This window comes from Notolabrus celidotus, chromosome 4 (genome assembly GCF_009762535.1).
Source record: "Notolabrus celidotus isolate fNotCel1 chromosome 4, fNotCel1.pri, whole genome shotgun sequence".
In the NCBI taxonomy this organism is placed as follows: domain Eukaryota; kingdom Metazoa; phylum Chordata; class Actinopteri; order Labriformes; family Labridae; genus Notolabrus; species Notolabrus celidotus.
Window position 1 is genome coordinate 16,921,603 of NC_048275.1, and position 13,631 is coordinate 16,935,233.

The window sequence follows — 13,631 nt, forward strand, 5'->3', positions numbered from 1 at the left end:
AAAATGAACGCACTTTCACGCAATTGAAAACATGATTGGTAATATTAATATCATGTTAGCAGTCATGTGATTGTCATGTATCATCACACACTGTCAGAATTTCTTTTACAGCAGCTACAGGGTTCTGAGATTCGATTCCTGTTCCAACAGATGTTTTATTCTATGAAAACCATCTCCTCTATAGAGAAAAGTAATGCATACTAATGTTTTTCTCTCTCTGCAGAATGCTGTGGAAAATAACCATTCCAGTCATCCTAGCTGGGGTGCTCTGCATTACAGCAGAGACCAAAAAGTCCCGGCCCCAGGGATCCATCCCCTCCCCGTACAAGACCAAAGGGAACCTGTCTTCAGAACGGCACCACCGGTTATTGCAACAGAAACCAGAGGTGCTCTCCTCCAGCAGGGAGGCTTTAGTGGTGACAGAGCGCCGCTACCTCCGCAGAGACTGGTGCAAGACGCAGCCCCTCCGACAAACAATCAGCGAGGAGGGCTGCCGCAGCCGCACTGTGGTCAACCGCTTCTGCTACGGCCAGTGCAACTCCTTCTACATCCCCCGCCACATGGGCCCCAGCTCTGGTCAGGGCCACAATCGAGGCCAGGCCTCGGGCTCTGGAAGGAAAAGTCACAACAAGGCACAGGAGCCCTTCCAGTCCTGCTCCTTCTGCAGGCCACACCGCATCACACAGCTCACAGTGCAGCTGGACTGCCCGGACCTGCAGCCACCCTTCAGACACCGTAAGGTGCAGAGGGTCAAACAGTGTCGTTGTATGTCTGTGGATGTAAGCGGCCACGGGAAACTGTGAAGAAGGATGTGAAAAGTCCTTTAGAATTATAAGAACATGCAGGGTTTGACAAGCTTTGCCAAACAAGGACTGGCTTCAAGTTGAACTATTCACTTCCTGCATCATCTTGTGGGATTAACAAGTTGACCCACAATGAAATGGCATGAAATATTGAACTGGTACTATTACACAAGGGCTCAACAATGTTTAATCAGAGACTAGCGGCTATGTTGGCAAGCTTACATTGGTAAAAGGACTTAAACAAGTGGCTTTGCAAGAGACTGATGATGAAGCTGCAAAAGTTCAGCATTAAACATATTTCCTCTCTTATTTGAAAAAGTTCATATCTACCTGGTTACTTGTACATTTGTCACTCAATTCCTTTGTGATGAAGACCAAACTTTAAGGATGCAGTTAATATTTCAGTGTCTTAAGGTAAAACATCAGTTCATGTGTGTTGCAGGTGAATCTCAAGTATCTAGTTTACCAGCAACGTTTCCCCCTATTGGAGAAGTTGACTGTGTTTATATATGTTGTATCAGTTTTCTGTATATTGTCCTAAACTTCAAGGTGTCCTCAATGATATGAAATTTGATGTCAAGGAGCTGATGATGCAAATGCAACGACCTGTGGCACCCACCTGCTAAGACACAAACCTGGTGTTTTCATTTGCCATAAATATTCTGGCCAGTAGTAAAAACATACTGCAGCATGTGTTATGGAGGTGCAATGCAATATATATATATATATTATGTAAGAGTGTAAGTATGTATGTGAAAGGTATATTAAATCTATTTCATAAAAAACAACAACAGTGATGTTTGATCTGTGCTGCTCATTTTCACAGCTGAACAAATAAACAATTATAAACAGAAACATGTTCATTACAAAAATTATGTTATGTCTTTTATTCAATAAATATATTTTTTATGGTCAAGGCTATTCAATCAAAACATATTGTGGGTATTGCACATTAACGTCACATCACATAATCCTATGTCTCCATTAGCTTGGGGGTTCACACACTCTTACAAAGTGGGAAAGGCAGAACTAGGTGCATAGGATTTGCTTCGAATGTAAAGCAAGTTGACAAAACTGCTGAATAAAACATACGTAGGTCTGTTTCAGATCACACCACTTAGGGTATTCATGGCCTTTAAGGATTTTAAATCACAATAGAGAAGTTGCTGTATAATCATCACAGTAAAGGAATGTACAACTGTCGTGTTTCAATCTATGTAAAATCTTTTTTTTCCTCTCTACACATAACATTTAATCACTGATGATATGTCTCAGAAAGCACTCATTTCACCTCTGCACTGTGCAGTAAGGCACTGATGATCCATACCCACCGTGTAGAAATCTTATAAAAAACTCTGTGCCTTTTAAGGACGACATGTTCATGCCTTTCTAGTTAAACAGGCTGGCAATTGCACAAAAACAAAACAGGCTACATATGGCTTATAAAATACAGAGGAAGCTTTGATATAATTTTGCTACAAATTTCAGACTGCAGGAGAAGATTTTTCTTCTTGCAGATGACTCCACTACATTTGCTCACTGCAGCGATATTTCACTCAATTATGGAAGTGCTCTGAAAATGTGGCTGGTAATGTGATATTTCATCCTACGTTTAAACAATATCATATCCACTTTGAACTGTCTCACAATAAACAACTGAACTAAATCAATTGACAACAAATACTGGAGGCAAATACATTTGTAAAAACGACTCGTGAATCACTGTCAGATTGTACAAACGGTGCTTGTGCAATAGGGCTGCTTGATGATAATTTTCCACTCGCCTGCTTCAGATCTTCTGACCCAGCTTTGCTTTCTGTGGGAGAAGAAACAGGCTTGAGTTATTTACAGCACTGGCACTGGTTTCAATATGTAACTACAGGAGCCAGGAGTGTGGTTTCTTCAACACCCCTACAAGTGTTTGTAAGGAACAGAGGCTGTTAGGAGAGGAGACAATTTGCGCCGTGGGAAGAAAAGGAGAACAGGGCCGCTATAGTGGGAACAAAATGAACACATAAAGGCACACATGAGACCAAATAGAGAAGGGTAAGAACGTACTATTCCAGTTGCATGTTTGGGTTTCACATTGTAGGAGGCCTTCTCCCTGGCCTGTTTGAAGCTTTCTTCAGCCATTTTTACCCTGAAAAAGAGCAGTAGAAACCATCAGTCATCCAATAGAGACATATTTATCTGATTTCAAGAGCTGTAATTCATTATTAAACATATAAAAAAGAAAAGAAAACAGAATCTGGAAAGCCAGGCCAACTACTTTAAATGACTCACTCATTGTTTACTACTACATGGAGCAGGCCAGAAGCATCACTACTCATTTGTGCTTTAATAAAATAAAGATCAGCAGGTTGGTATTGAGTGAGAAGAGTGTCTTTTACATGGGCACCGTGTGTGCCTGCGCTGCATGTCTGCATGTGCACACAGCTCATGTGAGAATGAATATTTATAGCTCCACGGGAGTCTAAACGGAAAAGCAGCACAGAGAGTATTGGGATGATTGCCGGTGGCACAGGGCAAAGAGTTAATGCTTTCAAATTGTTTTTATTCTTCCCTACTGAACATGCAAATCTTGTGACATTTTGCCTCTCCTACAAATACATATCACAATTCGATCTTTATCGGCATAATGGACCAATTTGCTTTTTGTTGACATATGCAACAGTATCTTTATATTCATCAAACCACTGGAAGCTAACTGGATGCTGCATGTGTTCTTTTCATTAGTGGGGTGAGGACACAGATTTGGGTCATTTAACCTCTTTTCCCTTCATGAATTTGAATGAATGTGATAGGATCTTCAGCAAACACGAGATGTACTGTGATTTATTAATGGTTCGTGTACCTGCACTTTGGGAAAATTCAAAATATAACAGTGCTGGTATAATGGTAATAATATCTTTAAGGTCAGAGAGGGGTGTTTCATTCCCAAAGACAAAAAAGTCCCTGCCATCCCAGCAAGATTTGACTTTTAGGTCAACAGGTTCAAGTCTCCAGTCAGAACTTGTCTATCTACGGTATTCTTACCGTTCCTGCAGCATCAGCTTATTCTGCTTCTTCCACTGGTCTTTGAAATCAGTGGAAAACTCATGCCAAATGGAGAACAAAGTGTTGGGAGAGACCTCCTTCTCTCCTGCCTTTGGTTTAGCGGAGAATGACACGCTCAACTCCAAGAAGCTGAGGATAGAGAACAAAAACATTTCTTCAAGACCAAAGTGTTACAACATGAGCTTACAGAAACCTTCATGGACTGTTGTGAAACCCCAATGTGCAAAGCAAATATGCAAAATATGAAAGTTAATCTTGGAATAATATGCTGTTTCAGAGATTTAATGGTAGAGAAACATTTAAAAAACACAAACCAATGATGACTGGGCATTTCAGAGGAAAGGGGAATGCAAACTGGAATTTCTGCCACCAAAGCAGCACAGTCATCCAGGTTTTTCTAAGGGATAACTTTCTGGACTAAAAAAAACCTTTAAGCATCTATGGTGCTGTGATTGGGATTGTCACTTCTTTTCTGGTGTATAAAAGCCTCATATATAAGATGGCATGTATGTGCATGGAATGATCAAGGAAATAGAGGAAAGAAAAATGATGTCTGACAGATAGATAAAGACAAACCTAAGAGACAGAAGGGAATAAGTCCAGGGATGACATGTTTAAGTGTTAAATGTGTTGGCCGTTTGCAGTGGATCAATACAGCGGACAGGTTGGGGTCTCTTTGTTTGGAGTGTGCTATAGGAACACATTCCTGGCCAGCAGTAACAGAAGCCTGGAGCCAGTGCTGTCTACTCTCGCTCCGCTTAGATAAACAACACAGACACCGCACAGGGGGGCCTCCCGTCTGCTGCAGGCCTCGCATGATGGCCTGCACCCTCCACATAACCGAAGGCACCAGGAGTCCCAAATATTGACAAAGCAGCCAGATTATATTTCATCTCTGCATTGAGAATATATCACTTCAAACTGTATTAGATTTGATTATCCATGTGTAGCGATCATATTCACAACTGTCATCACTTCTGTAATGCTGCAGAAAAGAACAAATTTGAACTCATGACTGGAGTTGTTCTAGTGCTAACACCAGTAACATTATCAACCTCCCACACTACCTAAAATGCAGTTTTACGTGTCAGTGAGTATGCCAGTTAGGGCAGATAATTTGATTTGAGTTCATCTCTTATTTAGAGGTTCTACACAGAACTGAAGAATTGGTAGTTATGGGCCTAAATTTAGTTTTGGAAGTGTTCTGGTTTCCATTTGTAGTACACTTGTAGTCCAAGTATGATCAACCAAACAATATTCTAGAAGGTTTTGGTGTCTGCATTAAAGTTAGATATAGAGTGCAAAAGCAGGTGGAACAGATGCACTATAATGACATAAAGGGGCAGCAATCTGAAAGCGATTTATTAATCTTTATAAACAGATATCAGCATGCATGTGCAGCTTCTCCAATCTGATAAATCACAGAAGAAATAATTTCATTAAAGCAAGAATCTGCTTTACACTGTGTTTTGAAAGCCAATTATCGTTTAGATTACCAGACTCCCAGGACTGCATCAAAAATCAATGTTCTGACCACCATTCAATATGCAAGCATTGTAAAAAAAAAAATGTTTCATGCCAGGACAGAAGTGACAAACTTTTCATTTTTACTTTCTATAAATCTACCTCATTATGTTGTCATTTTGGCAAATTTAAGACCCGTTTACTGCAAATAAGAAAATACATTTTCTTTCTCCGGCTCATTCCGGCTTATCATTTACAGTGAAAGTGAGACCTACCAGAAACAGATAAAGGAACCGTACTCTGGGGGATATAATAAACTAAGAATTTACAGTGTTCTATTTTGCAGACATATCTGGAGGGGTGAATTGTGCTTAGCTTTTTCTTTGAACACATGGTTGCTTCTTAATTTACCAATTGGACTGTAAACAACACAGAAAATAAAGTCTTGGTTGGAAGTTGTTTGTCCCTAAGAAAAAGAGAAGCTGGCCATCATCCCCAGTGGCATATTTTGTTATGTTACACAAAGCTAGAGAAATGTCAGACATCAATAGTTTTCACAAATAATATGATTAATTGTAACCCCACCGGTATCAATGATATACTCTGGTATTGGCCAATACTTAAGAGGAGAGAACAGCATCGGTATCGGGTAGCAAAATATGATATGAGGAACTTATATCTTCTCAAGATGTACATTGTAGAAAAGAAGTGTTTAACTTTATGTTTTGAAGTTAATGACGCTGAAAAGAAAAAGGTTTTGAAGATTAAAATATTAAAGCTCTTACATCTTCTGAGTGTCTGCCAGCTGCTTCTCTTGTGTTTCCAATTCGGTTTTAGCTGCAAAGGAAAGTACATTTTGATTTAAACTAGGAGAAGAGCAAAAGTAAACACAGGATTAGATTAGGATTAGGACATATACAGGATTTCCTGTGACATCTCAAAAATACACCTTTCACCTACAATGTATAAGAGCAGGATTCCACATGTCACCATTAATTCAATCAGCAGTCATCTGGAAGGTCAGAGCTGTGCCACCAGGTTATTAAGTGCTGGATTGTCCTGCAGTTGCACAACTGACAAATGAGGATTGCAGATCGCAGGACAAGTGCTTCTTTGTGCAGGGGTAACTTCGAAGGGAGACGGATGACTGTGTTTGAGTGTGTATGTGTGTGAAGTGTGATAGTAAAAAGAGAGACAGAAAACTGGGGGTAGGACACTGTGGTACACATTAGGAGATACTTCCAGCAGGCCACAACATTTATCTCAGTAGGCTATCAGGATCTTTTTGACTGTTTCCTAAATGATGATATAAGAGAAGAGCAGTAAGATGTGACAGCCTCAGTCAGGGAAATGCTCTGGGTTACTGCTTATCAAATTTCACATCCATGGGGCTGATTTTTTGTCCATTTTAAAATATGACAGAGTGGCGGTAGACTCAAGCCAGCTGTTTAAATCTTCACTTTGCAGCTACGTATGACTGACAAAGGGTTACACATTGAATTCTCTGTCCTCTCTCGAGGTCAATTATCCGCCGTCTTAAACTGTCAAGTGATCAGAAACGACCCGTGGCCTCCCCATTTCTTTCCAAGAGAGACATGACAGAAGATGGGACGGAGAATCTTTCCTGGCACAGATCTGAGTTCTGTTCTCATCCCGGGAATATCTGGTTGCTTTGTGTTATTGAAGCCAGAGCTACATCTTAAAAGATCTCAGACAAAATGTTTAGCCCAGCACTATACTTTATAATTCATTCATGGCCCTGATTGTTGCTAAGTAAATGACAAGAGTAAGAATATTAATGGGGTGTGCTAGAACCGTCCTTATAAAATGAATTGGGTTTTTTTTTCTGAAGCACAGATGTTAATGCTGTTTAACTTCTACTGGAACACTACACTGAAAGATTTATTAATTGTTTTTATTTATTGGCTAAGTAAAGTGACCATGTGCATCATTAAACATGAAATTCACCATTTGATATATGGTTCCAGAGCCAGCTTGGAGCAGATTGTTAGCAGCCCTTTGACAGGAGAAAAATAATGAATAATCTTCATAGATATAAATCAACAATTTAGCGAACTATGCTACAACACAAGACCAACAGAGTGAGACAACAGCACACAGCAGACTAACCCACAGACTCTTACACCAACAACCATCGACAACAAGGATACTTTGGTCAAGTTAAAGGATACTAAATCAGTGGTTGAGGATCTGCCATGACTGATGAACAGTCTGTTTCTTTAAACATTTGAAATCAACTATCAATTTACTGAACAATAAATATGAATTACATTTTTTTTTTTCTTATATGATGCAACACAATACAATGACATCTTACAGTATGATTCGAAATAATGTAATACAAAACAGTAAAATATGATAGACTTAATAATCCTCCAAACAGAATTTGTCTCGGACTCACATGCTGCCACCACAATAGTTTTGATATCCATCCATTATCTATATGGCTATCCCATTTGGGGTCGTAGAGGGATGAAGCCTATCCCAGCTGTCATTGGACTAACTATCAGATACACTCACATTCACACCTACTGGCAATTAAGAGTCACCAATTAACCTGGCGAGCATGTTTTTAGGATGAGGGAACACACTTGGTGGAACCCAGGCATGCACAGAGACAACATGCAAACTTTGCAAAGAAAGGCCCCAGTCCCTGAACCAGAGCAAAAGAGCAAACAACTGCACCACTATAATAATAATAATAATAATAATAATAATAATAATAATAATAATAATAATAATAATAATAATAATAATAATAATAATAATAATACATGTATTTTATATAGCGCTTTTCAAAAACTCAAAGACACTGTACAACTGTTAAAATCAATACAAGCAAGGAACAAGGAACACAGATCAAACAAAACAACAGTACAATCACAAATTAAAAGCTAACTTAAAAAGGTGAGTTTTTAAAAGAGATTTGAATGCTGAAGGGTCAGAGCAGTTTTGGATATGGGAGGGGAGTGAGTTCCAGAGGGTGGGGGTGGCTACTGAGAAGGCTCTGTCCCCTCAGGTTCTATGTAGCCCAGTATATTTTATTTGATGGTCTTGACAACTAAAAACAATAATAACGACCAACAATCCATGTGTACAAGAGAAACACACCTCCTATTTTCTTTTAAGAGCAATTACTATGTTATTACCTACTTATTACCCTATCAACTGTTTAATTGAAAACAAAAAGGAGGAAACATTTCTGTAGTTAGTACTGTTATAGTAGTATGTGTTTTATGTAACAAAATTATAATGTTCCTTTTGATATGCATTAACCGTAATGTGGTTTTTACACTTAAATGTTCTTTGTAACCTTATCCTCCAACATGTTGTAATAGTCTAAGCAGAGGAGTTGTAGAAAACGGAGGGAGAGTTTGACATCAGTCATACTAATCTTCATGTCCATCAGAAACAGATTATCACATGGCCAGTGCTCTCTTTCTAGTCTCAGTGACTCCATCAAAGGCCTGCATGCATGAGAATTTGTGAAGCGAGCGGGGAAAATCAAGCTAGACCAAACAGCCGAGCTCCAACAAGTCCGCTCCCACTGTTATTCTGTGGTTAGTTTCATGGTCAGAAAATAAACAAAAGCGGTTTAAACTGTGGAGCCAGAAACAGTTTAACCTCAGGCCTTTTAGAAATTACAGAAATAACAAAAATAAGACATTTGGCTGTTGTTCTTTTTTTTCACCGCCGCAGTAGAGGAACCCCAAGAATCCCGTCTGGAGCCTTGTGAGTCACATGTCCGTGTTACGGTGCTTACATTCTGCTCTCAGAGGAAAAAACCTCGTCATTTGCATCAAAGAGAGAGCTCCCATATTTCTCTCAAACACAGAGAGAAAGGGAAACGAGAGGGGGAGAAGTGGAAATGGGAGAGATTCTTTCATCTGCAGACTTCCTTTAAAATGGACAGTGAGCATTACCGCGGAAGAACATATGCTATATATTACACTCTCATCTGAATACAAAAGCAGTTGGAAGAGAGGCCAGTGACTGTGTGCTGGGTCCATCAGAAAGATTGGTCACAGTCAACTGGATGAAGTTGGGTTCAGAGCCAATGCTACATAAAGAATGATATTTGACTTGCTACGTTAAAACAAGCATATCACACAGAGTCTTGCACCTTTGATGTGAACCACAGTATTCCAATACTGTTGTACTGTAGTTGTCAGGTTGTGCAGAAAACAGCAAGAATGCATGACATCTGGGGGACTTCGTGGATAAACATAACTACATTTTCATTGGATTTTGCCGTCATAATATATGGAACAAAAGTGTACAAGTAGCCGTTGGCGTCTACTAGAATTTAAGGTTTTATATCTGTCTTCAGTTTGTGGGATGATAACATTGACCAGATTAGACCCAGACCTCACATTACCAAGTCATCAAATAAAGCAGCTTGGTCAGTGGCCCACATGTCAAATAACAGCACTGAAGACAACCCACTAGCGTCATTTTAGGATGCTGTCTACAAGCTAACTGCTTTGATGTGGTGTTGAATCCAGGTATTATAAGCATGCAAGTCTAGTTGGGGGGGTGGTTGGCGGTTTGAGCACAGGATTGGTTGAACAAGCTCTACAGTTTCATACAAATAAACACAGGACTTTCTTCTATGAAACCTGGTTTTGATTCCCGTGTGAAACAAATAATCAGTGTGGAGTTCTTTTGAGTAGTAAAAGCTTTAGTTATGCAACAAGTAAACATACGTTATTACTTATTTGAACTCGGGCCATGATCCTCTTTTGTAAGCTAATCAAGTAGTTTTGTGCCTAAACACAACTCAACTGCAGCTGTTTTCACAACTTAACATGCATGTTATGTTCATTTCTCTGGAACAGCAATAATGTTGCTGGGTCAATTTGATCCGGGGCATATTCAACTATTCAAAAGTGTCAGAACCTCAAAAAATCTCAATACACATTTCTTGATCTAATTTTTTAACTCCATTACTAACCATTTAAATCAAGATTTAGTCCATTGGTGTTCTTTAATTCTCACAGATCATGGTTCGATGACGATAACTCACTCGTTTTTCATTAAAATCAATGTTAAAACTTTTTTTAATGTACATTGGAAAGCCCTAAATATAAATACAATAGTTTAACATGACAGATTTTTGTTTATTTTATTTTCCTTTTTTTTTTTTATGAAGTGATGTTGAGAAATTAACACGACACCTCTTCCGTCACATGCTGCCCAGATTTTTATGCTGTATCTAGCTGGTTTGGAAGGCATATATTGCCGAATATAGACTTTTAAAAGGGTCAATTTGACCCGCAACATAACAGGAGGGTTAACCACATGTGTATTATTGATACAAAAGTTTTGAACCGTCAGCAAGCTTCCTTTTTCAAATCTAAATGAACGCTGCTTGGTTACTATTATTAAGTTGATGGCTTTATTTTAAAGGTTCCATTTGATTACACCAAACTTGGTGGCGAGGTTATGCCTTTGTCAGCACAATAGCATCCATTGCAGAAAGAGTATTGCGTCCTGTTAACACACATGTCTGATGATCATTCAGGCGTCAGCTTCCTGTCTTGGAAAAACCTGCATTGTATTTCCCTCTTCAAGATAAATGACAAGAACATAGTGGTGAGATGTAGTCTTTGTATGGGAAAGAAAACTTTTTCCATCCCCAGAATGTGTGATTTTAATCTCACAAAGCAAAAACCAACCAACACACTTCTACCAAGCTAGTTGTCAGAGAGCCTGGTGCTGCAAACACCAGTCACTCAGGTGCAGGTCGGCTAATCCCTCACAAAGGCTGCACTATTTATTGAGTTTTGATCACAATCACCCTTTTGGCTTTGCCATGATCAATAAATATGACTGATAGCGGTTATTGCCGTTTACAGTGCATCCTCTCGCTGTAAAATCTCTAAAAGGTATGTGCTTTTTTATTAAAAATAGTGTTTAAATAAATGCAATACCCTATTTAATTTTTGTTATGTCTTCTGTATATGCTCAAACTGATATTTGTTAAACAAAACGACATTAATCTACTCAACTTGCTTCCCTATAGTTCTCTTCTTCCACACTGGGGCTTCTCCCATCCTGTCATTTCCTTTTCTCTTTACCTGAATATATCTGCTGTGAACAATATTAATCAGCAGAACATTTTATAAAGTCGTTTGATTAACAATAATTGTGGTTTAAAAATTTGAACTCACAATGCATTTATGACAACAGGTGGTCTTGGCTTATTGTTCATGATGGAGGGTATCCTAACAATCCAAAGCTGAAAGTGCAGAAAAAGCAGGCTGAGACTGGGTGGAGCAGGTGTGTTTGTAAAGCAGAGGGACAGAGTAAGCATGAAGAACAAAGCTAGAGCATTAATAAGCAATGAGCTGACAATTACATGGCTAAACAGTGAGCGACAGTATCTTGATAAAATATAAATATGTTAAAAGAAAGCATTAGTCTTCCCATTTTAACATGAGGGCAAAAAGGCTGAATGACAGTTAACAGCTGTGATAAAATGTATGCAAGTTCAGAAAGTTTACATTTTATTCTACGCTGTGTAAATATTCCATCTCAAGTTAAAAATTTTGAGTTCAACTGTATTATTTTCAAACTTTTGTTTCATTAAGTTCTTAGAAAAGTAAATATATGATGCTATTTAATGCTGTATTTCGTCACCCTATTAAAATAATGGCCTAAGTCACTTTTTGACGGAAATGAGTTTTTGGCATAAACCATCTCTTGATGATTCTGGCCACCTCTGGTAAAATCGCCTTAATCCTTAGTTGAAAGGATTATGCTCTTTATGCCCTATAGGACAATGGCCTATGTCAAGAGGGTGACTTAGGCCATTTAATTCTTGTCCTAAGTCAACATTTTTGATTCTTTAAGATAAAATGTCTGACTTGGGCAATTTAACAAGCTTTCATGATGGCAGCTGCTTCAAGAAGCAACATAATCTATAGTACAGAAGAAGCTCTAAACATGATTCTTGAATCAGTTTCTACTGGTGAGTGATAAGGTTTACTATCGACCTGACATTTGTTCAATTTAGGTTAGAGTTATTTACATTTTGAGTTTGCTTTATGGAATTAAAGGACATTTAATAGTTAGGTTTCAAAAAGTTGTCAAAACTGGATGTTGGAAATGGGTTAAGTTAAATAAAAACCCAGCAAAGAAGACCTGGAGAAGTGAGGAAAGGGTCTGCCTCCTGACCAACTTTATTTACCTGACGTTTGTTTTATTTAACTCAGGTTAATTTCAGTTTTGAGTTTGCACTATGGAATGAAAGGGTAGTTTAAGTCTGGTTTAAAGTTGCCTAAGTCACACTAGAATGTTCAAAAATTGGCCTTAGTACATAATTGACACACAATGGTCTATGTATGTCAACAGTCATCCACTGTCAAGGCCTTTTTGATTGAAATGATAAATAAATATCAAATGCTCTGCAGGTTTTTTGTGTTTTCCAAAAAACTCAAAAAATGTCATAGGCCATTATTTTAATAGGGTGGCGATTTACAAGTTTGGGGCTGATATACACCAAAAATGCCATGTTTGATTTGTTTGTCCCTGTCCAGCGCTGACAATAGGTGGGACAAAAAATATTCATTTTTTTAAATAAACAAAACACTGTAAAAAGTCCATTGAATTAATCATTGTGATTTCAATATTGATCAAAATATTTTTAATTTTGGTCATAATCCTGCAGCCCTATCTCCAACCATGTTAGCATTCTGACACTAGCATTAAGTTGAAAGCACGGCAGACTTACAGCTCAACAGAACCATCTGCACCACTGAACAAGACTTAAGCATAGTTATGGGGAAAAGGGTAATGGAAGAGGAAGCGCTCACCATTAACAATGAATTCTTCATCATTATTTTAGCAACCTTCTTGCTAATCACCTCACTGTGAAGGTTTATTTGATTTTCCAAAGGAGAGACGGAATGACTTGAAGAAAAAAGAAGTCAAGAAAGCACCATGGTGCCTCTAATTGCTCTTTCACGCCTCTGATGGAAAAGAGGAAAAGTCTTGCTATAAGAGCAACACTGAAGATTGAGGGTGGAAAAATAAAGAAAGACAGGAACTAAAGAAAAATCATTAACACCAGAGGAGAAGACTAGATAAATGACAAAAACATGTCATGACGTCAAGAGCACTGAGTGAAAGGTATCAGGTGGCGGACAAGTCGGTTTTCCTCCAGCCCAGTTAGGCTTCGTTTTTATTCTCTGCAGTCAATTTAACAGGCTGTGTGACAGGTTCACCTACGGCCATCCTGAACCTTCCTTTAAGCCAGAGCAAGACTTACTTTGTTTTATAGAG

General features: G+C 38.6%; 2 protein-coding genes across 2 annotated transcripts in view; one reads left to right on the forward strand and one right to left on the reverse strand.

Annotated features, from left to right (window-relative positions):
- Window positions 1-224: 224 nt before the first annotated feature.
- Window positions 225-993, forward strand: grem2a (gremlin 2, DAN family BMP antagonist a). The gene has a single exon (XM_034682382.1). The coding sequence runs from the start codon at window positions 225-227 to the stop codon at window positions 801-803; it is 579 nt and encodes a 192-aa protein (XP_034538273.1). The 3' UTR covers window positions 804-993.
- A 682-nt stretch (window positions 994-1,675) lies between these two features.
- The window catches only part of LOC117811785 (formin-2), a 56,295-nt gene continuing 44,339 nt past the window's right edge, over window positions 1,676-13,631 (reverse strand). Inside the window, exons 15-18 of the mRNA XM_034682255.1 lie at window positions 6,110-6,161; window positions 3,840-3,989; window positions 2,862-2,943; window positions 1,676-2,619 (exon numbers count right to left, since the gene is read on the reverse strand). Coding sequence (XP_034538146.1) covers window positions 2,593-2,619; window positions 2,862-2,943; window positions 3,840-3,989; window positions 6,110-6,161 — 311 coding nt within the window. The 3' untranslated portion in view covers window positions 1,676-2,592. The remainder of the gene's footprint in view (window positions 2,620-2,861; window positions 2,944-3,839; window positions 3,990-6,109; window positions 6,162-13,631) is intronic.